Source organism: Rhipicephalus microplus, chromosome X (assembly GCF_043290135.1).
Source record: "Rhipicephalus microplus isolate Deutch F79 chromosome X, USDA_Rmic, whole genome shotgun sequence".
In the NCBI taxonomy this organism is placed as follows: domain Eukaryota; kingdom Metazoa; phylum Arthropoda; class Arachnida; order Ixodida; family Ixodidae; genus Rhipicephalus; species Rhipicephalus microplus.
This window is the reverse complement of record NC_134710.1, coordinates 386,302,539-386,326,393: the sequence shown is the minus strand read 5'-3', so window position 1 is coordinate 386,326,393 and position 23,855 is coordinate 386,302,539. Positions and strand designations below refer to the sequence as shown.

Genomic DNA, 23,855 nt, shown 5'->3' with positions numbered 1-23,855 from the left:
AGTGTACAAGATACGAAGAATACAATACACCTTTCTGCCTAGCTAAGTTGCAGGCATCGCTAAACTGCCGCAACAAATCATTCCCACGTCCCGACTGTGTAGCATATGAAATGTGGGTGCACCTGCCTCTCGAAACACAGAAAACTGTACTTTCACTCTACAATGTCATATGGTGTTCCAGTGTAATTCCTACCTCGTGGAAAGAGGCCATTGTACTCTCTATCTTCAAACAGGGCAAGAATGCGTCCTCTGTTTCAAGCTACAGACCGATAGATCTGACAAGCCGCCTCTGTAAGCTTTTCGAGAAAATGGTAAGCCATCGATTAACACATTTTTTGGAATCAAAGTGCCTCCTTGATCCTCAACAGTGTGGCGTTTGAGAGGGACGATCCACTACTGATCAACTCGTGCAGAATGAAACACACATTAGAGACGCTTTCATTCACAAGCGATTCTTTCCCTCTGTGTTTTAGACAGAGAGAAAGCATATGACACCATATGACAATTCAGAATACTGAAATACAATTCAGAACTCGGTATTCGTGGTGAAATGCTGAACTTTATTGAGAGAAACTTGTATAACCGCACTTTCCGCGTTATACTGGGCAACGTTTTGTCACGACCGCTTGCACAGGACACTGGAGTACCACAATGTGGCGTGTCTAGCTGCACGCTTTTCATAAAAAAATGAATTCCCTGCGTATATGTATCCCATGAACTAAGCTCTACTCGACATACGTAGACGATATCCAGATAGGCTTCAAATCGTGCAATCTTGCAATATGCGAGAGACAGGCTCCGCTTGGTATGAATGAGGTGTCAAAATGAACAGGCGAAAGTGTATTTTGCCCTAATCCACAAAAGACCACCTGCACCCTATTTTCTAGGAGGACAGACCTACATTCAGATCCAAATCATGATTGACGTGCACGGCCGTTGTCTTCCCGTAAAAACAGAACATAAATTCTTAAAATTCATATAAATATCAAATTAACAATTGTATCACACATAAAAAGTGCATGAAAACAATGACTATTCTTAAGATTTTATCGCACACAAATTGGGGTAGTGACAGAAAATGCCTCATGAGCTTATATAGGAGCATTACACTCACGCACATAGACTTCGAGGCTGTAGTCTATCAGTCCGCCACACCAAGTGCTTTGAAGATGTTGGATCCGGTCCACCATCTGAGCATCCGCCTTTTCACTGGCACCTTCAGGACTAGTCCAATACAAAGCCTTTACGTAGTAGCAAAGAAGTGGTCATTGGAGTTGCAAAGATCCTATTTATTGTTCACGTACTTAAAAGTTAATGCAAACAACAATTACCTACAATATTATGATGTAAACGACCTGTCTAGCTCTTCTTTGTTCTATAACCATCCTGCCATGAGAAAGCCATACTTTACGCGTGTAAGAGATGTGGCTGAGGAAAGGAGCGTTCCGCTTTTTGAACATCAGCTCATAACTCCTGTTGAACAGCTCCCGCTGTGGAAAAGGCAGCTCATAGACTGTCATTTATCTTTTATAGAACTTACGAAGCATGCCTCTGCTGCACTCATTCTCACACACTTCCTTGAGCTTCATCATAAATATTCTTGTCCGGGATTCTTACAGACGCATCTAAATCTTCTGATGGTGTATCGTACGCAGCAGTCGGCCCATCTCTTCCAGAGGCTGGCATAATGCCTCCAAATACAAGCATATTTACCGCAGAAGCATATGCAAGATTAGTGGCTGCTAAGCCTAACAAAGAGTCTAACATACCTAAGACAGTTATATACACGGACTCCTTAATAAGCGTCGTGAAAGCACAAAAAACTATGGAAAACACAAAAATTATGTAATAATGCGTCTCTATTCACTGTTATGCACAGTTTACTTGATCCAAAGGAACGTTGTGGTATGTTGGGTGCCTGGGCACCGAGAAATTGAGGGCAATAAAATTGCAGCCTGTCTAGCCTCATCTGTTCTTACAGACGGCTCTGAAACATTCAGGGAGATCCCTGCATTGAATCTAAAGCCCTTTCTGAAGAAAACACTCTAGTCACACTTTATATTTCTGGGACACTCAAACAGAATATAGGTCACCTGGTCAAGCCATAGCTAAGTAACTAACCACCAACATCAAAAACACGTCGCACAAAAGTCACACTCTGTAGATTAGGAATAGGGCACACTTACAGTACCCACGTGCGCCTTTTGTCCGGGGGGACTCGCCTAGCTGCGATAGATGTGGTGAGTCCCTGACAGTTTTGCATATCCTTATACAATGTGCAGAACTAGAGCCGTATAGTAGAAATCACTTCCAATTACTTTACAAGCACCAAATTCCTTTCCATCCTTAAATGTTTTAGGCAAAGAACGTCTCAATAAACACGAGTCAATTCTGAAGTTTTTAATAAATGTGCATACTTTCAATGTCATCTTTCCTGCTAATCCGTAGCACGGCCTCTCAAGAGAGGCTGCTGTTGCGATACGCACTTCATAGAAATCACCGGCCTCCCAGCACTTAGTCTCGAGGGAATTGATGAGACATCCGTGCTAGTGGATTAGCCTTACAGTGCTAGCTATACGACCTCCCGCCATTCATTTCAATTGTACTCACATGTCAATCTCGTGAATTTAAATACTCTTTCATTACGCACGTTATTACGCAGAATTTCAGGCCCCCAGACAGCCAGCTAACACCATAATCGTTCTCAAACCATATTTTCTTCTGACGCGTTTTGACCATCAGTGGCCCTTGCGCCATAAAGTACAATTCCTCATCAGATCACTATTTGTTGCAAAGAAGGAAATATCATCTGCATAATCATATAATATTGATATCTGATGGAATCGGGCTGAAGAAGGTGTTAAACAACACCGATGAGAGCACTTCCCCCTGTGGTACGCCCCGGCACTGCTGATATATTTTAGAAAAACAACCCCTTTGAAAGCAATAAAACACTCTCTCCCTTAAAAACTCTGCTACCCATGCTGTCATGTAGTTTGGTAAGCGATATAATTTCATCTGTATTGGTATTTAATGCTTCCCTTTGTGGCATTCCATGGCCAAATCTAGAGTAACTAATGCACAATACTTTCATCTACGTGGAGCCAGCTGTTTACGACTATCCAAATCCGCGTTCGCACACCATATAGAACATCCCGATATAAAGCCAATTTGACTAGGGTTCAGTATTGACTTATCTTCAATGTATGTCAATATACATTCAAAACTCTTTTTCGCATTCAGAACTCTTTCAATCAGTTTAACCAAATTAAATGTAGTAGCAATCGTCCTAACGTTGTCAAGAGTAAACTGAAGTCCCTGCTTTTTTTAAGTAACAGAATTATTTTGGAAAGTTTTCAATCGACAGGTATCCAAGAATTTCTCAAAGAGTAATTAACCATATTACATAGTTTATATAGAGATATGTCGTATAGTATTTTTATAATTGCTGAGGCCACCATATCTGGTCCAGAAGCTACATTAGGTAAGCGGCTCACTACATCGGCTAGTTCCGCTAATGACACCTAATTGAAGTGCTCCCCTGTAATTGTCTTTACTATGTGTTTGGACTTTAACAATTTGAATCTATCTGCTAATTTTTCTGCAACACTTACTAGAAAATCGGTGAGTCCGCGAGGCGGGGAACTGAAGAATCATATCGTCTGGTAGCAGTGTCGCTTTCTGTAACACCGAAATCTCAAACGTGCTTTTCTATTGTTTGATTTTGAAAGAGCTGAATTTATTAGTGTCATAGCAATCTTTTGCCTTGCGTACTGTGCGTTTAAAATCTGCCGCCATGTATTTAGAGTCACACCACTTTTTTGGCCATTTGTTGTGAATAAGTTGCTTCAACACCGCTTTTCGTTTTCTATACCCGGTCGTACATTCAGCATTCCACCATGGCCTACACGATCCTCCTGTGCCCGAGGTTATTCTGAAAGTTGACTTTTTAAGTGCTATTTTCAATGCCGCACACAGACTCATAGCCCGAATGTTCTTCTACATGTCATTGTGACGAATTAAAGCAGACTTCAAGCCTTTCGGAATTGTTAATAATTTACAAATTAGCAACTTTGTCAGTTAAATTGCCTTGGAAATGTTAACATCAAAACTAATAGGAATGCGGTCACTGTGTCTTGCGCAATCTCAAGTTTTTCACGAACACATCTCTAGTAAGGAGCTGGAGAAAGTCAGATCTATCACTCACTTACGTTTCATCTAACAAACGTAACAGTGGGAATATTCACACAATATAATTGAGTATCAGCCATCTAATCTCACAAGAGCCTTCCACTTACACCAGTCTTGAAGCCCCAAGACACGTGGTTTGAGTTCAAGTCACCAGTTCCAAATACATCGTTCCTGCATGAAGTTAACATCAAATTTATGCATCGTGTGTCCTGTACTCCTCCTCGAAAGTATGCAATAACAAAATAAAAAAGGGAGCAGTCTGGCCGAGTGATGTCAAATTTCATATTTTTATTGTTAGTATCTATGCACAGGTAGTTAATCTTCGCTCTGTTACAAAATTTATTTGATAAAGACGGCAAGTCCACCACCTCTGCGAGGTCTATCTAAACGAAATAACCGAGAATTTATTAGGTAAAATTGTTGTTTATTTGTAAGCCGGGTTTCATGGAGAGTAATTTTATCTGGGGAAATTTGCAAATATATCTATGATAAATCTGTGGTAGCCGACCCCGTTGATCAATATTTTCACTGTAATACATTTAGGAACACTATTTGGACACTATAAACTTATCGCAGAGACTGCTTGATCCGAAAGATCTTTCTTCGAAAATATTTTTTAGAGAGGTTCTCAAAGAGGCCTTTCTTTGAGAAGTACTTTTAAAATTTTGATTTCTTCCCATGACGTTTTCAAGACGGCAGATTTGGCGTGCTTCGAGGGCTTTTATGATTCCGCGTTCATCTATGTGATTTGACTAGAATAATCTCATATGGGTTCTAGATCTGCCCGCACTGACACTTTGAGGGGTCGTGCTTGAGGAGATGCATGTCGTGTAGGGGGTATCAGGCTTTCTGTCCCTGCACTCCTTGAAACTACTGAATCCTAGGAATTAGGTGTTTTCATAGGCACTGAAGCAAGGATTTGGGTCAACTGAGATGTTAATAATTCTTCCACGGCTCCGATAAGATTGTTGACAACACGCTCCATTGCCTGTTCCTTTGCATTCTCTGTGGCCTCTGCTAGAGATTTTGCTAATGATGCATCTGTAGCACTGGTATGTCGGGCTGTTACTTTTGCGTAGCCTTTCGAGCGTTCTTGTAGTTCCGTCACAGCTGCCCTCCCAGAGCAATGCCTGCGTTCTACAATTTCCAGTAGCCTAACATCTCATTCTTTCGACTCACAATCTATAGAGTCTCCAGCATGTGCTTGAAGACATAAACAACACTTCGCTTCACAAAGTTGCACTCACGGCTGACATAATTTTTTACGCATATTCAATATCAAGCAATTGACCAGAACCCTTTTGCGCTGTGGCCATATCTCCAACAAATAAAGCACTGCAGTGGCTTAGGGCCAGATGTTGTACCTTATAGATAAGAGGTCAAGCCTTAATTTCAGATGGCCTTATCGTTCCAGCTAAGGTTGCCATCACCGATACAATGGGTGATTTAATGTTGTCAGTCAGACAACAGAAAACGCGTGCATCTGTATGTTGACAATGCACCTGCTACCGATAACTAGTCCAAAATTTCTGCAGGGCTCAGGCTCGTATCTACACCGTGGACTATGTCTTTTGAACATGCAAGATGCGCTAGAATAAACAAGCTCACCGGATAGGCTGCAAACGCGGAACGATTAAAAAGCTCTCGGACGCACTCATGATCGCCAGAGCAGCACAAAATACCACCACGACCGAAATGCTGGACCTCCATGATCTTTTGACAGTGGGATGTGGCTTTCCGAAGCTCCACTTGAATAACCTTCGAATTTTTTATCGGTATCGTACCTCCATTCGCATTCTCATCGGTATCGTACCAGAGCCATGTGGACGTTTGTAGCACCACTGCTTTTAAAAGAACCAGTCGGCCAATCCTAGGCCTGTACAGAAACTAGCTAAGCGAAGGCCTTTGGCCAGGGGAAGAAATCGATATCGAGATAGCCTGAGTCATTTGAACACAGAAAATCCAATAGCACGAACCACAAAAAACTGTCCCAATAGCACGGAAAACCATAAACAAGCAAACGTTAAAGTCAAGTGCGGTCCTGTCACACGTCGTTCGAGCCGTATTGCAATGTTTTTCTTCTGAGAGTCTCAAAGGAACAGAACAGAACCGCCCCCTGCCTACTCGTTCTTCTTTTTTGTCTTCTTCTTCTTCTCTTCATTCTCGTTTTTTTTTCTCCATGCCGCACTGCACATACGCGCTCTCATAAATGCACTGTGCTTGCGCACGACACTTCAAGTTTCAGTTTCTGTTTCGTCCACCACATATTATCACAAAACTATATGCCACGCTGTTGCTGATCAAGTGGTCGTTAACTAGCTAACTTGGAATATACAAAATTTGGTATTATGAGATGCCAATGCGTAATGGAGGTATATCACTTTTGCAAACATCATAATCATAAGTTTCGTGTCATATAAGAAAATGACTACGTGCCACGCTCATGATGTGCTATCAGCTGTTTCGCTAGCTTCACACATAACAAATTTGCTATTACGTGACGTGAACGGATGACGAAGGTAAATGGCCCGTGCAAACTTGATAAAAATGACATTCTTGTCATGTAAACCATGACTACCTGCTGCACTCATAGTGCACTCGCGGTCCCTTTGCTAGCTTCACATATACCGATTTTGGTGTTAAGTGACGTCAACCAGTGGCGAAGGTATATGACTGGTGTAAGCATGCTAATTATGGAACGCGTGTCATGTAAGAACATTACAACATAACATGCTCATGATAGCCTCACGCCTGTTTCGATAGCTTCACAATGCCACGTTTGGTATTAAATGGCGCGAATTGCCAACGAAGGTAATTGGCATGTCCAAACATGATATTTATCGCACGCGTGCCATGTAAAACATGACTACATAAGGTCATAGCGCACTCGCGCCTGTTTCTCTTGCTCCACGTATACCAAATTTGAGTTCATGTGGCGTGAGTAGACGACGATGGTAAATGACGCGTCTAAACATGATACTCATAGCATGGAAGTCATGTACAGGATGATTTACGTCCGCCTCGTAACATTGCGCTGATTTTAAAGTGACATTTCAACGTTCCTCATTCGTGCTTCCTATATCAACGATTCCCACGTGGGATTTGCCAATTTTATTTCTCCTGTTTTCTTCTCTTTTCCATATACTTCCCTGTTTCCTGGTAAAAAGAGCTAAACTTGTGTGTGTGTGTCCTCTCTTGGGCAGAGTATATACAGTTATGGTAGCTGTGTACAGCTGGCGTTCGCTGTCGCGTCCCCATGTTGGGCTCCTTGTTAGGCACCGGGCACGACTGCCGAAAATACTCGTGTTGTGTGGCTTGCACCTCTGTTCCCCGACAAAATGATTGTCTTCACCAAAGCGGAACGCATTGAATTGACTGAAATTGTGTTCATGAAACTCCACAAAACTTTTTCACGATTCAATTAGATTCCCTGAGAATCAATCGACAAGAATGGTAGAAAAATCTCCCCATTTATGGTATACAAATGTTTTACAGACACACTAGTCTGAGTTTACAAGGGCCAATAATGGCTCGCAGGGATCTACTTCTCGAATATAACAGAAAATCAAAATTTGAAAAGCTGTCTAAACTTTCTTTGTTCAGAAACAGACCTGTTTCTTTCACCCTACACCACTTTCTGGACAGCTCGCGAGGAGTGGTGTCAGACCAAGCATTGCTTTATTTCTCAGAGAGTGAGTGGCTCGAGGCCTAGAAGTACCAGAGCGCCATGAATGCACAAAGAATCAAAATCAGGTGCGATATGAATGAAATCTCCGCAAAACATCTGATCCTTATATTTGTTTCTAGCACGCTTCCAGAATATGTAGGAACGGCTTATTTGTACTTAAACGTCTGACTGTATATTCCCAACACCCGGCGCTGCTTCAAGTGCCAGCGCTTTGGTCCCGGCTCTCAGAGCTGCCGTGACCGCCAAACATGTGCTAAGTGCACTTCACTTGACCACTGTGCAGACAGCTGCGATGAAGCTCCCCGTCTGCAAACTGCGAGGGTGTGCACCCAGGATACTCTACCACATGTACAGCATGGAAGAAAAAAAAAGAAATCATAACACTGGAAGCAACCAAAACACTGCATTCAAAAAAGCACAGAAGATTCTTACTTTTGTGCAGGTTGCTTTATTCGCGGACGTTGCACGCATAGGGCAGTGCCACAATTGTTCGCTGTGTGCACATGTACCGCACACAGTAAGCGGGTGGTAGTGCTGTTCGCTCTCTCAGCAGAAGCAGCAGCCAGTGCTGCTCCGCGGCCAAAGGGCATGCAGGCCTCTGGACCTGCAGCCCCAGCACCTTCTGTTGCAACAGAAAGCCCAAAAACACGAACAATCACGCGCAAAACCCGCAAGTGGACATCCAGCGCGTCTTCCGAGGCAAAAGACAGTAGCTAGTCACACGGCGTCCCAGACGTCAAAGAATAGCCGCAACTCGTTAGAGCGCATCAGAAAAGTGACAACTCCCGTCATGGGGCCTCACAAGGACTCCCTGACTTGAAGTAAAGATTCTTCCAGTACACATAGCCCTACTTTACACACAAAACGGGGACAAAAATTCTACAATGGAACTTCAGAGGACTGTTTAGAAACTTTGACGATATCCGAGAACTTTTACGAAAATGTTCACCAAAAGTGGTGTGCACACAAGAAATGCATTTTGAATCTTTACTACTTCAAATGTACCTTGAGGCAGTGGCTGTTCGAGCTGACCTTTTTAATAAACTCGTCAACATTTTCTCTCTTTACATACCCCGCCTCATCAGCCTTAAAAAATTGAATTCTAGGCCTTAATTGATGAGCTTCTAGAGCTTTATAGCACCATTTGGTAGTTTAATGCGCAAAGTAACGTATGGGGGGATTCTCGCTGAGATCCGAGAGGTCGTGTATTTGAACCATTCCTTCAAGTTTTCGTTCAGCGCCTGTCTCTTGAATCAGAAACAGCAAACGTAATATAGCCTGTCCAACAATAGCTACTCGTTCATAGATCTTTGCATCATATCATCATATCCCCAACGCTTCTACCCCTTCTGAAATAGAAAATCATTAGCGATCCTTATGAACGCAAGCACTTTCCAATATCTTAAGCACCGATATAGCTGAGGAACGTCCTGTGCAGACTCCTAGATAGCAGATAGACAAGGGCGACTGGGAAAAGTTTTGAAAAATTACACACATATGTTTGTCTGATTTGCGTGACGTAAGCATAGAAGCCGCTGCGGAATACTTAAAAGCTCTTCTTTTTGATGCTGCCACAAATTGTTTCCCACAAACTTGACTGTCTGCCGTGACTGCCAGAATGATTGAGAAAAGCAAAATAAGGCATGGAGGTCACTTCAGAACTCACCGACAGGCGAGAATCTTGATAATTTCGAAATTATAACTTCTCAAGGCAGAAGAACACGCAGACAGGTGAGGACAGAGAGGCGGCATAAGTTTTTATCTAGAATCAATTCATATACAAAGGAGGTGAGAGTCTGGAACTTGCTAGGGATGTTAGTAGGACGACAATCTCATCCACATCCTCTTGTGAACACACAAGGTGACAGCTTGGAGGACCAGGTGAACACTCTTGGGGTGCACTTTGAACAGGTCTCCATCTCGTTGAAATACATCACATCGTTCCAGCAATACAAAGGAATCGAAAAACAATAAACTGGAGCGCAAATTCACAAAACATGAACTATACAATGAACATTTCGTCTTCACTCTTAAAAAAATGGAGTGACGTACTCTCCATTTAGGGAGGAACGGCGATGTCCCCAATGTTCGTCTTCAAATAGAGAAACGTTGCTCCCTCATCCACGGAGAAACACGTTCCTCCTTATGAAAAATCAACATGGCTGCCCCCCGGCGAAGCGAGTAGGCTTAGCAAATGCAACGATTCTCGACTGGTAAGGAGTACACGGCACTAAAAGTTACAAAAAACGGTCCCGCTGAGCTTGATATTGAACGAAATGATTATAAAAACAAGCAGACGAACCTGTGGCCGTGAACACATCGCGAAAGAGAACGATGGAGCAAGCACGTTTCGTTCGGTCAGCGAAGCCACGTTCACTCCGAAAGACACGGTTTCTGCAGATTCCTCACCTGAAGCGTGCATGCTAGGCTTGCTGTATTTATTTCTCGCAGATTCACATAGTGTAGCAACGTTATCCATGCGCTTACGGGTCCGCAGGTCACGAGATGTGCCTCCAAACCGTACACTCGATCGCAGCGAAACCATTCCGAATCCGTAGTGCAGCTTTGATAGATTGATGTTCAACGATATATAAATGGCTTAAGGTGTGAGAGCGTCAAAGCAATGAAGTAGGTGGTAGGTGGCGCCATCTGGAGGGATTGATCAAAGTTTAAAAAAAAGTTGACTGCCGCGACGTTTGTTGTTATTACCCACTATCACGGCTCCCTCTCGGATATTTTACGCATCAACCCATTCAAGACCCCTTACGGACACCGAAAGCCTATTATGTGCTGATGCAATCTATATAGCTACACATGCACACATATATGGTACACAAATAGTACGCAACAACTACACTAGCGAATACGCTAATAAGTACGCAACAAGAGCACAATCAACTATTCAAAACCAACGGCTCACACCTCGACATGTTTGCTCACACTGTACTGTAAAAGCGCGCCAGCTTATATAGCGATGAATTTCAACTGACCTGAGTGGCACAGGTTACAAGTAGGTTTTCTTACACTTTTTTTCACGTTTTTTTTCAATACCACAACATGCGCACACGTAAATATATTCTATCTGATGCTTAGGTAAACCTTAGTTAATCAATGGTTGCACAGTAATGAACGGAATAATTACTAGAGCTTATCAGGTTTTCGCGAAGGCGGATGCCCCAAGCCGTGCTTAGAATGCCCACGGATGGATGGATGCTATGAGCGTCCCTTTTATAACGGGGTGGTGACAAGTATGCCACCAGGCTCGACAAAAAAAAAAAAAACCTTTTTTTTCCTTTTATGTTGGCCTAATGCCTCTACATCGATAAATTCTATCTTAATGGAAAAAAAGGTAAATTTTCAGCTTAAGTTCTCTGCCATTTACGGCACACTGTCCATATTTTATTTTTCCAATATTTATTTTTGTCCTTTCTCTCTAATTTTCTGCCACCAATACTCTAACCGTCTCTTACTTATTTCAATCGCGGGTGTGTTCAGCTTTCCATTGTTGTCCCTAAAACCCAAGGCTTCCTGTAGGCTCGTGCCCAAACGTACACCTGGGTGGATATCTCCACATTCAATCAGAACATGCTCCGCCGTTTCCTTATCTTTCCCGCAGCATGTGCATTGTTCTTCTTCTTTACTGAATCTTGCTTTATAACTACGCGTTCTAAGGCAACCCGATCTCGCTTCAAACAGTAAAGCGCTTCCCCTTGAATTATCGTAAAATGCCTCCTTCCTTATTTCATTTTCGCCCTTTCGGTAGTTACACAAAGCCGGTTTTTTCTCCATAGCTGCCATCCAGTAAATCCTCTCCGCCTCCCTGACTTTTCCCTTAACGCTCTTTGTTGACATATGGCTTACAATACCAGCCGTATACTTACTAGTGAGTCTTCTAGTTCTTTTTCTCCACTGTGTGTCCACGCTCTTCCTATACAAATAACGGAACACCTTCTCTGCCCATCTACTCTCCTTCATATTTCTTAGCCTTTCTTCGAACCTTATTTTGCTCTGCGCTTTCCTCGCCTCAAAACCTGCCCACCCCATATCGCCCTTTACAGCCTCGTTTGTCGTCTTCCCGTGAGCACCCAACGCGAGGCGTCCCACAGTCCTTTGATTTACATCCATTCCCGCTTGCACCTCTGCCCTCATGCACACCACTGAGTTCCCAAAAGTAAGCCCTGGAACCATTACACCCTTCCACAGACCTCGAAGCACCTCATACCTATTGTATCCCCACAACGCTCTGTGCTTCATTATTGCCGCATTCCTCTTTCCTTTTGCTGCCGAGGCTTTTTCCTGTACCTCCATGTATCTATCACTCTCATTTACCCATACTCCAAGGTACTTGTATTCACTTACCCTCGGTATTTCTTGGCCTTGTATGGACACCGTCTGATCACAGGGATCATTGAATACCATCAATCCACACTTCGTTACACTGAATCCTAGTCCAAGAGCTTCACCTTCCCTTCCGCATATATTCGCCAGCTGCTGTATATCATCTCGACTGTCCGCAAATAAGACGATATCGTCCGCATAAAATAAACCTGGAAGCTTCTGCTCAATCATCATGCCGCCCTGTTTGTGTGACAGATTAAAACCAATGTTGCTACCTTCTAGCGCTTTTTCCATACTCACCATGTACAGCATGAATAACAGCGGGGACAAAGGACATCCCTGTCTCAGACCCCTGCTAACCTCAACGTACTCTTTGCTACGCATTCCTTCCCACTCTATGCAAACTGTATTTTCTCGGTATATCTCCCTCAAAAGCTGTATACAGTCGTCGCCCATGCCCATTCCTTTCAATATATCCCACAAAATTTCCTGATTAACGTTGTCGTATGCCCCAGTGATGTCTAGAAAAGCCACGTACAAGGGCCTATTCTCTATTTTGGATATTTCTATACACTGAGTGAGAACAAACAGGTTATCGTCTAACCGCCTGTCGACTCGAAATCCGTTCTGAAGTTCTCCCAAAATATCGTTATGTTCGGCCCATGTTTCTATTTTCATTTTTACTGCTTGCATCGCCATCCTGTATAGTACCGATGTAATGGTTAGTGGTCTATACGAGCGAATCTTGTCCTTTTCTCCCTTGCCTTTATAGATTAAGTTCATTCTACTTTGTCGCCAACTGTCCGGTATTTGTCCGTCCTTTAAGCTTTTTTCTACTGCTTTTAACAATGCTTCTTTAGTGTTATGTCCTAGTTCGTTAATGAGGCTAACGGGAATCCCATCTAAACCCGCGGCAGTGCGCTTTGGAATTTTTCCTTCGGCCTTTTTCCAGTTGAAATTATCAAGTACTAGCTCTTCCTCTGTTGCTTTCTCCGCCACACTTTTACTCACCGGGGAGATCCCCTGGACGCTCTTTTGAAACGAATCGGCTGTTACCTTTTGGATGTAACCTAGCGCTTCGTACCCTTCCAATTGATTTCCTCCTTCATCTAGAATATGTTGTTGCGTTGTGACAGACTTCCTACCTAGCGCCTTTATGTGGCTCCAAAAAATCCTAGGCGCGGCCTCCTTTTTTTCGTGTATCTCTGTCATCCAGCGTTCACTTTCACCTTTAATTTTTGCCTCTACCAATTTCTGTACAAGGGATTTTTTCTCTAAATATATTTCCCATATTTTTTTTACTTCGTCCTGCGGCCGCTTCTCCTTTTTTGCCTTTCTATGCTCCCGTGAGGCTTCGCGTCGCTTCTCGATCGCCTCCCGGATTTCCTTGTTCCACCAACTTTTTGGCTTCCTTTTTCCTTTCCAGCAAACAGTTTTCTTCTCTTTCCCTATCTCCTTCGTCATTAGATGTAACAGCTCACTATACTCCCAGTCCTTGCCTGGTATTTCGCCTACTTCTTCCTCGACTCTTGCGGCTATATTTATTATTTGTTTGTCATTTAAATACGAGCTGCCAGACTTTGATTCCATGCTCATATTTTCAGTTTCGTATCCCATTTGTAATGTTATTCGTTTATGATCACTACCCAAGCTGTTAATGCCTTCCTCGTCTATCCTCATTTCTGTCAGTTTGTGGTAAATTCCTTCAGTCATGAGACAATAATCAATACTTGGTTGCTTGTTTCCGACTTCCCATGTGATCTGGCCGTCACATTTAGGCCCCGTGTTAACTATCTCCAGGCTATGTTGCTCGCAAAGATCTAGTAATAACTTCCCATTGGTGTCTGAATATCCGTCAAGGTCATGTATGTGGGCATTCATGTCCCCTAGAAGGATGATTTCGGCCCCATTACCAAATTCCTTAATATCCGCACTCATGCAATCCACTATCTCCTGATTCTTTTCTCTGCAGTTATTCCCCGTCCACAAGTAGGCTACCCCCAGCCACGTTTCCTTTCCACCTACTGTGCCCCGAACCCAGAGGTGCTCTGAACACGTCTGTTTCACTCTAACCCATTTGGCTCCGCGGTGAATTAGCATTCCTACACCCCCACCTTTCCTTTCCGATATGGTCCTGTTACACCCTTCCCAAACATAATTTTTAATATGTGGTGGCTCTTCCAAGTCTCTAAGGTGTGTTTCTGTAACCGCATACACGCCTATCTGTTCTTTGTTTAACTGCTCCTCAATCTCTAACCATTTTGCCTTCTTTCTGCCACCCTGCATGTTTATGTAACTAATTGCAACACGCGCCTTTTTCCTTTTTCTTTTACCTTTTTTCTGGTTTTTCGCAATTCTACCTGTCAAAGCGTCCTCCTGGTTGCTTTCCCTGTTACGAGCTACCCCGGACTCCGAAGGGCCCGTGAGCCCCCCAAAAAAGCTACTGTGCGTCCTGCCAGTCGCCAGCCCACCTCGTGTCCAAGCCTCTTATCGAAATGAATCCTGTCTCTTTGGAATCCACCCCACCTGTGCACTTCCCTGTTTAAATCCACTACCTCGAAACCCTTCTCTCGACTAATCCGCCATATCTCCTTGTTTGCGTCGACAACCGCTCTTCGCAGGTTGACGTTGCGTACTGGTACTTCCGGTACTGTGCATACTACAATTTGCACCTGGGGGGACACGGTGCGCATGTCATCCACCCCTCTCGCCAAGGCCGTCGCTAGTCCTGACGATTCTTTTTTCAGGACGTCATTTAACCCTCCCGCAATTACAACGAGGTTACGATTGACAGCCTTAGCTGCGAAATGTTCACCCGCTTGACTCATTACTGTCCCCAGCGTTTGTCCTGGGAACGTCCCTATCGCAACTCTCTTGTCGCCTTTCACCCTTTCTTTGATTGCCGCTGCGCATCGGACCAAATTTGAGTCACCGGCGATGATGACCTCTTCAGACATTCCTTCTGAAACCTGCACCTGGCTGCTGACTAGGTGACTAGCGTGAGTCACGGCTGCTGGTTTGCTCCCTCCCTCCCTCAAAACTACTTCCCGGTAGCTGGGCCCTGTGGCCAATGTATCTGCCTTTGTCATGCCTGTTTCCTTCATCTCTCCCGCACGGGGGTTCGTCGCCATAATGCTTCCGCCGTCACCTGCGTCTTCGTTCCCTTTCACGGCCTTCGATAGGCCCTTCTCGGCTGCCCGGAGCCTTTCTTCCATGGCTGACGTTTTCTCTCGCTCCTTCGCCAATGCATTCTCCAGCGCTGCGATTTTCTCCATGAGCCCACTCTGGACCGCCATCATATTTTTCATTTTCTCCTCGAACTCGCACTGTCTACACTTGGCGTCATCTTCTGCTTTCTCCTCCGCACTAATTTCCACCTTCCGCCCTACCCCGCACTCGGAACACTTTACGGTCTTTTTGACCATGGCTAGCTCAGTTTACCGATGCCCACGTGTTAGAAAACTGTACTAAAATACACTGGTCTAAGCCAAAAAGAACCACAATAATAAATAAATACGCTACACTTCACAGCACCTGCGCATGCACGTGGTCGGTCTACGCGCAGGCTTCAGCCACGTGGTGGCTGGAGAAAAAAAGACACAGTACAAAATACTAATAAAAAAAAACCGTACACCGTACTAGACATAATCAAGCCTTACGCTAGCGCCTTACGTTCTCATAACGCTACATATAGAGGCAAGCTGGAAACATGCAAAAACACTTATCTGTAGCTGTCATTCCGGAGCTCTCCAAAAACACGTCCGACCTCTACGGCCTCTGGCAACACCATCTCTGTTATTATGGGATCGGCAATTCGAATGCTGCGCCATCTGTCGACCACTGCCACAGTTACTTTTTTTTTTCTTGAAGCCCCTGAGAGTGCAAACACTCGCCACAGGTTAGCCATTTCGGAGGTCACGTTTTTTTTTCTTCTTACTTGGAGAGGGCGCAGCATGCAGACCAAACTTAGTCTTCGTCGTGGTAGGTGTTCTGTGGTCACGTCGACCTCGTTTAGTTGTTTCGTCTTAACGTTTGCTTATATTCTTTTTACGTGCGTACCACAAGTGTGGCCGTTAGCCATGGATATAGTGCACCACTAGCCCTTCAATGACAATGTTTTAATGCGCTAACGACCGTCCTAGCAGTGTATACGTACGTTACAACGCGGGTCTTGCGAGATAAATAAGCGATGACCTCGCATCCGACGGTATTTTTTCGTGAGCCATGACAGTGGCTGTTGGCGTTGCGGGAGCTCTCATACTTGAGTGGAGGAACTATCGCTGCAGTGCGCAAGTTTACTATAACTTTATAGAATGTTGTGCCGGCATACTTTTCTGCTTCAGATGCCTCTCGCAATTCGCCTCGCGTGTCAACTTGCAATCATAGTGCGTGCCACAATTTTGTTCTTAGCGCTGTGGCTGTGGTGGTTATTACTCTGGATTCGGAATACACTTTTCACAAAGGTGATCGAGTGAGCGTTAGTACTTACTTGCTGTGAACAGCTGCTACTAGAAGTGCATTTTGTGTTGTGTTTCTCACGACAAAGGAGAATCATGGACGAGAAAGACATACTGCTCGCGTGCATAATTCCTTCCTACTTCTCAGTGCTGGCATGGGAAATTCAAAACGAATGCGATTGAGAATTTGGTTTAACCTACAGAAGTCATTGGTTCACTTTTCACAAAAGTTTAGTTATGATGATGTTTAAAAAGTTTCTGATGGTTGTAATCTAGTCTGGCGAATAAACGCTCGGTGAAACATTGGAGCCTGTTTCCCTTTGTGCTTTCACCTGCCGGGGTAGCATAGCCTTATTGGGTGTCGTGTGACTATGCTGATGGACGCAGGTACGACTTCCGACCACGGCGGCCGTATTCGAATGGGGGTAAACTGCAAAGAACATCCATATGGTGGTAGTGGCACGTATAACTCTATCAATTGTATATGATCGTACTTTCACGCATGGACTGTAGAGTGGTATCAGGTTTCCTACACTATTGAAAAAATTAGTGTGATGCTTTTTTACGCGCCTCGTTGAATTCATGAGTGCTGTTGGTGCCGTGCGAAACTAAAAATGCGTGGGCTTACCAACTATGTTGACACCAAAAAAAAATCATTATTTTTTTTTTACACTCTAAGGTAATGGATAAAGCAAGACTGCTTGGGAAGCAGAGCTCCTTGTATTCGTGACAAATTCGTAGTATGAAACAACACGAGACACACATGGAAGTGTGCGGAGCATCGTGCGAGTGCCTGACGATAAAAAAAGAGAGGCTTTTACTCTATACTAATAAAAAAAAGAAAACGTCATTCCTGCATTGCTTACAACAATCTTAGGTTAAAGCAATCGCTCGCGACTGGCCGCGGGCGGCTATAGGCTTGGCGTGCGCATGCGCGCGAGCAAGACCCCCGTGATTGAGGAGTAACTTGAACGCTGAAGGAGGAACGTTGCTCCTTTGGTCCTTGCCGCGAGAGGGCGCGACGGGTAAAGCGCCCGAAAGGGAGGAAGTCACTGCGCCGAAGGAGGAACGGAGCCCCTTTCTCCATTCTCGCTCCCTTTTTTTTAGAGTGATTAGCTATGTCACAGGCATCGTTAAACTGATGCAATAAATCCGCCTCAGGCTCCGACCGAATTGTATATGAAGTGCTAAAACACCTGCCCTCTGAAACACAAAAAATGCTTATTTCCTTGTATAAAGCCGTTTCGGCTTCCAGCGAGATTCCGTCTGCCTGAAAAAAAACATTATTATTCATATTCTAGAGGAAGGCAAGCATTTATCCTCCATTACAAGCTACAGGCCAATCACAATCACTAGCTTCCTGTATAATCGTTTTGAAAAGATAATTCACCACCGGCTTTTACATTTCCTGTAAAACAAGTCTACAGGGCCCATACCAGTGTGCATTTTCTGTTGGTAGATCTACCACTGACCATCTGCTACGCATCAACACACAATTGTGCAACGCTTTTCTTCATAAACAGTCTTTTTTTTTCAGTATACTCAGATATAACAAAAGCGTACGACACGACATAGTGGTTTGGCATACTGCATGACCTCTCACATTCAGGTACGGTTATTATAATCGAGAGATATTTGTCCAATCATTCTTTCCATGTCTGGGTGGGAAATGTCTTCTCTCGGACATTTTTCTAGGACACTAAAGTGCCGCAATTTAGTATTTGAGTAGCAAACTTTTTATTAGAAAAATAAACACCTTGCATTCCTGCATTCCATGCCACATGTTTTATTGCTTTTATTGCATGTATATCGAAAAATCGCAGATCGGTTTTACATCCTGCAAAATCGCAACTTATGAGCAGCAGGCCCAAGTGGGTTTAAAGAAGGTTTCCGATTGGGTAGAGGAAAATTACTTTCGACTGAATCCGCGGAAAATCACATGCGTCTTGCTTTCCAGAAAGAGAGACATTCTCGCTGACCCCGACATCTACCTACTGGTAAATGTCTGACTGTAAAGCGCGAGTTTAAATTTCTAGGCCTAATAATTAGATAGTAAACTACCATTTGTACTCCACAATCGATGTGGAAACAACAAAAGCTTAGAAACCGTGAATATTGTGAAAGTAGGAGTGCCTTCTTTGTCTTTATAAAATATTCATTCGAACACGCCTAGACTACGGGGCCGTTGTCTATCAATTTTCCACGCCAATGGCTTTAAAGTTGCTGGACCCTTTGAACCACTTTAGAAATTGCTTTTTACGGGTGCTTTTCATACTTGCCCCGTGGAAAGCCTGTATATTGAACTGAATGAGCCGTAAGTACATCTCCAAAGGTGCCACCTATTTTTTGGGTACTTCGTCAAAGCACAAGCGAACAACAAATACCCCTTACACAACACTATAAGAGGTATGTCCAGTTCTGTCCTATTTGACAACCACCCTGCCATGAGACAGCCCTACGCACTTCGTGCGATAAGTCTAGCAAAAGAAACAGGTGTGCCGCTAGAACACCATTTGGCTGCTCCTGCTTCATATGTCCCGCCATGGCAGTGGCAGTTCATAGACTGCGATATGTCATTTGTTGAAGTTACCAAGCACGCACCCATTTCACATATTCGTACAGGTATGCTTGAACTCCAGCATAAATACTCATTTCCTGAATTCTTTACGGATGCCTCAGAGACACACACTTTAGTGTACTATGCAGTGGTTAGACCATTTTTACAAATGTCGCCATTTGCTTCCTAACACCAACACCAGCATCTTCACATCAAAAGCCTACGTGATACTTGTGGCCGTAAAACACATAAAACAACTAAATTCACTAAGTGAAGTAATATACACTGACTCCCTGGGCGTTGTAAAAGCTCTGAAAACCCCACAAACACAAAAATCGCACCCTTGTCTCGCTCTACTCACTTCTATGCAAAGTGTACACACCTAAAAACATGTTGTGTGCTGGGTGTCAGGGCACCTCGAGATACAACGAAACGTATTGGTGCACCAGCTAGATGCATCCGCCAACAAAAACTGCACCACTCTGTTCGTAGATATTCCTGCGCTTGACCTAAACATAGGTGCAAATTCAGAGCTTACGGGCACAGCGCATGGGATATACACACGTAAAATAAACTACACGTTACGAAGCCGCAATCAGGTAACTGGCCATCTAAGTCAGACCATACAGAAGTTACACTTACAGCGTTTACCCCCGTATTCACAAACTCTTCTTCACTTAAGGGCTCTCCTCTACTTCACGACGTCAAGGCGGAGCGTGTGCCTCCACGCAAGGAGCCGCTGCTTTTCAGGAACGCTCCTCCACATTTCCTTTGCCGAAGAAGGCCAGAAAACACTCCCTTCACTTGAGTGAACCGTGTGGGCCGAGAAAGGCACCTGATAAATAGAGTATTTCTAATTGTGGTTAGGAAATGTCAATGTCTATACAATAAATGAACGCTTTCGATAACTATTCTTTATAAATTGACATTACGGAAAAATACATGCACTTAGTGTGGTATTGTGGTTTCCGTACGTCTTTAGCCGGTAGAGTTGGTGAAACCCCTACTTCGAGCCTGGCAACAGTCACACGCAGGCAGCTGAATGAACAGCTGATGACGTTTTGTCTGCTGCTGAACGTTTCTACGTGCCTAGTTTATTTCGCTTCGTATGCGTCTGGTAATTGGAGTTTATATTTACGATAGTGCCCAAGTGTGTGCTGATTTAGACCCAACAATCCGGGTGACTAACAAACCATCCGACCAACAATAGACGGTTTGTTTCTTTGTTTAATTTTTTGCTTTTGCTTTGGTGAGAGGATTCTGATCACAAATGTAGCCACCGAACGGTTAACGTGGTAGAGTGAGTAATATTTATTATATATGACACTACATCAGCGTCCTTTTAGAACTCACCACTGCATTGTGTACCAGAAATACTTGTACGCAAATTCGTTCTCTCTGTGGGGGTACGCGCACAGTAATTAAGTTCAGGGGCCTGTGCTGGGTTTAATTATCTCATTTACTGCGAATTTCAGCGTGGCACTTTTGAAGTTGTTTTCATACGTGTAAAAGAAAATTTGAAAGACAATGCTCGCAAGTGCCATTCAAGGTTCTAGCAGGGTAGAGTTAAACAGTAGGCATGGTATACTCGTGGCTCAGCGTTAAAATTACTTCAACACAAGATAACAAAAATGATCGTGTGCCATTCTTCCTTTATTGAGGAAAACAGCATTTTAAACTTGTTGTTTTCTTCAATTCGCAGTCTATATGGAAACTTGTTTATGTTTGTGTGTGTGTTTCAGTTTAAAATTTTCAACTTGCAAGGATACAGGAAGCAATCATTTTATATTTGTTTTATTCACCTTGCATTTGTGGATGTGCCTAATATGACAAAACATAGAAGGCATAACCTTTAAATCTTTTTAGGTTCCATCTATAAGCTCGCACAGTGGCCACGTCTTAAACGTTTTGTCCTGTCTTCTTTATTTGCGAGCTCAGGAGAACATTCGTTAGTGCACGAGTTGCCGTTGTGCTTTTGTTTCGGCTTTATTAAGGGAATATGATTGCTGGGGATACTTGTTGAAAAGAAAAAGATCGTAGTGTCTGTGCTGCATTCCAAAGCCCCTGTAGTACATAAATTAAAGGAAATGATTTATTCTTATGGAAATCACAAAATTGAAGTGACTTATGACTCTGGGTGCTGTTATATCTTAAGAACAACCATGGGCTTTCTCTCAACTTAGGAGAAAGTGTCGTTAAGAAGCAAAGTATTTTACTCTCCTTATTTTTACTATGCTAATATTTTACTCTGGTGCGAAGACGAGTGCAACAAAGTGGTAAAAAATGCTGAAGAGTATTGCACTCATCGCGGATACATCTGGTCAGAATCGTGTAAATGAGATGTCCGCTTTTGTTGCAGCATTAGCATGTCTACACATTGTAACCATGCCATCTAAGTTCCATTGAAGGGGAGTGGTGCTGCTGTATAGAAAACAAGTTTGATTTTTGTAGAAGTGCTTTTTTGTAGAACCGGATAAATGGTTTTGCTAATCCTGTCTCATCATGAAAACAAAAGTATGACGGTAATTGTGTGTTGGTAAAAGAAAAAAAGCAGAAATTGCGAATGGCAAATGAAGTTTATTCCATGTGGCTTATGAAGAGCAACGTGACAAAACAGGAGTGTTTCCTACCTACACAGTGTAAAGATAAAGTTTCGACCTCGCAGGACATCATAAGTAAGATCAAGGGAGTAGACACCCTAACGTGCCTAATGCATTGCAGCTGCACGCATTCGCTGCAGATTTTCTCTTTTTGTATACAGTTGTGCAAAACATTGGAATGCATTGCTAATACATCGCGCTTTAGGCGAGCTTTCCTCTGTGTTCTTCTGTCGGCAGCCTAGCCCCTGCACAAAAGAGGCAATAAATAATATTAAAAAAGGAATAGGTAGGACACTAAAGCGCATTTTTTTACTTTTCGTGGTGCACACATTCATAATTATTTCTTGCGTTATAAAACAGACAAGGTTGAGTTATTAGGCTTTCACTATTTGACACATGTTTGACTCAGCCACTTGGGCAGCGGACAAAGCAGATGGTTATAAATTTGCATTATCTAATTGCACGAATCAGTGGTGTAGCCAGCGATTTCTTCTCAGGGTGGGGAAGGGCCTGGAACTATTAAAAACAATCCTATATTGTATCTGCTGTATTTATATTTGATATTTTTGCGCTTTCAAACGACACTTCATGCATTCTTGCATACATGCAGGTTTCACAGAGCACGACCCTCAACTTTGTTCCCTATAAAGCTTGACTTGGTTGTTTAGTTGTATTGTGAGCTGCACAGACACTTTATATCAAATTTATGCATCACGCGTAGTAGCAAAAGCCGCACACTGATAGAACTCAATTACATTGTGTTTTGTTTTACTAAACTGTCTCTAATAGTGATCTGACCTATGCAGCGTGAAAATGAAAAAAAAAACGCTGGAGAACTTACCATATCGTTGATACAGACAATCATCTAACGGAAGTATATGCTTCGCCGTAAACTTCGGCTATGGTAACTAAGATTCACTGGAGCGGATGCCGCAAGACTACGGTGAATGCAGTGCATCGAAAGTTCGCTATAACGTTTCTCTTCCGCTTGTTTGTCTAGCTTACGTGCCACACTTGAACTGAAGCGGCGTGGCAGCTTTATCGAAAAACTTTAAACCACTGGTGTCCGCAGTAAGTTTTGCAGCGCACGCACGACCAGTATACGCACACTCGAACAGATGTAATCGACTGGTTCATGCACACAACACATGACGGTACTAGGGAGTGGTCCTTTTGACACCACGTGCGCCTGTCCCGGCGCCACTGTAGCCGTTGTCGAACTATTTGAAGACATCTTCGTAGTAAACGCGTACCGTCACTGTCGAAAGAACGCTGTGGTGGCAGCATAATTGGTCAAGAAACGCCGTCAAAGCGAGACGGTATCCGCTATGGACGCGTTGTTGGCAGAGAAACTTCACTTAAGGAACAATTTAAGGTAGGTCACTCGCTTCCTTGACAGTCTCGAGGAAAACACTTGAGCTTATATCAAATCAAGGTACGTTTCAAGTGAAGGGTGGTTTGCAAATGTGAAAACGACACTCAAGGAGCGTTTTGAGTGAAGGGTCGAGTTGAAGAGCGTTTATGAACACGGGGGTTGGAATCGGACACACTTACAGTACACATTTATACCTTCTATCCGGTGGTCATCCACTGATGCGTGAGAAATGTAGCGACCCACTGACCGTGCTTTATATTTTGTCACAATGCTAAGAACTAGACCTTATTAGTAAGAAATATTGCACATTATTGCACCGAGAGCCTCTTTATACAACGTTGTTTAGTGGTAAATATTTGCTTCTTAAACTCAATTCACTGTTCTCGATTTTAAATTATGTTCAATGATTTCACGTCATATACCCTAGTATTCCACAACATGACTTCTGAACAGAGGTTGCTGTTGAGGTGGCTACATTAAAGGAAGCACTAGCCTCGTTACCTTTGGCCACAAACGCTTTGAGTAGGCACGCGTGCTATTGTCCATCTCTTCCTGATTTTACAGCGAAAGGTACTATGAGATCTCAACTCGGGTCTCGCTCGGCGCCACCACCGCCTCCGCCGCTTCTGTCCGTAATGATATTGCACAA

At 43.5% G+C, this 23,855-nt stretch overlaps 1 protein-coding gene across 5 annotated transcripts in view; it reads right to left on the bottom strand.

Moving 5' to 3' along the window:
• The window catches only part of LOC142776432 (uncharacterized), a 147,750-nt gene that overhangs the window by 6,060 nt on the left and 117,835 nt on the right, over positions 1-23,855 (bottom strand). Inside the window, exon 3 of one of the 5 annotated variants that reach the window (XM_075880073.1) lies at positions 13,827-22,076. The exons of the other annotated variants lie outside the window; for them this stretch is intronic. Within the exon in view, the coding sequence (XP_075736188.1) occupies positions 14,617-15,642 (1,026 nt within the window). The 5' untranslated portion in view covers positions 15,643-22,076 and the 3' untranslated portion in view covers positions 13,827-14,616. Of the gene's footprint in view, positions 1-13,826; positions 22,077-23,855 lie in introns of those variants that run through there. 5 annotated transcript variants of the gene reach the window in all.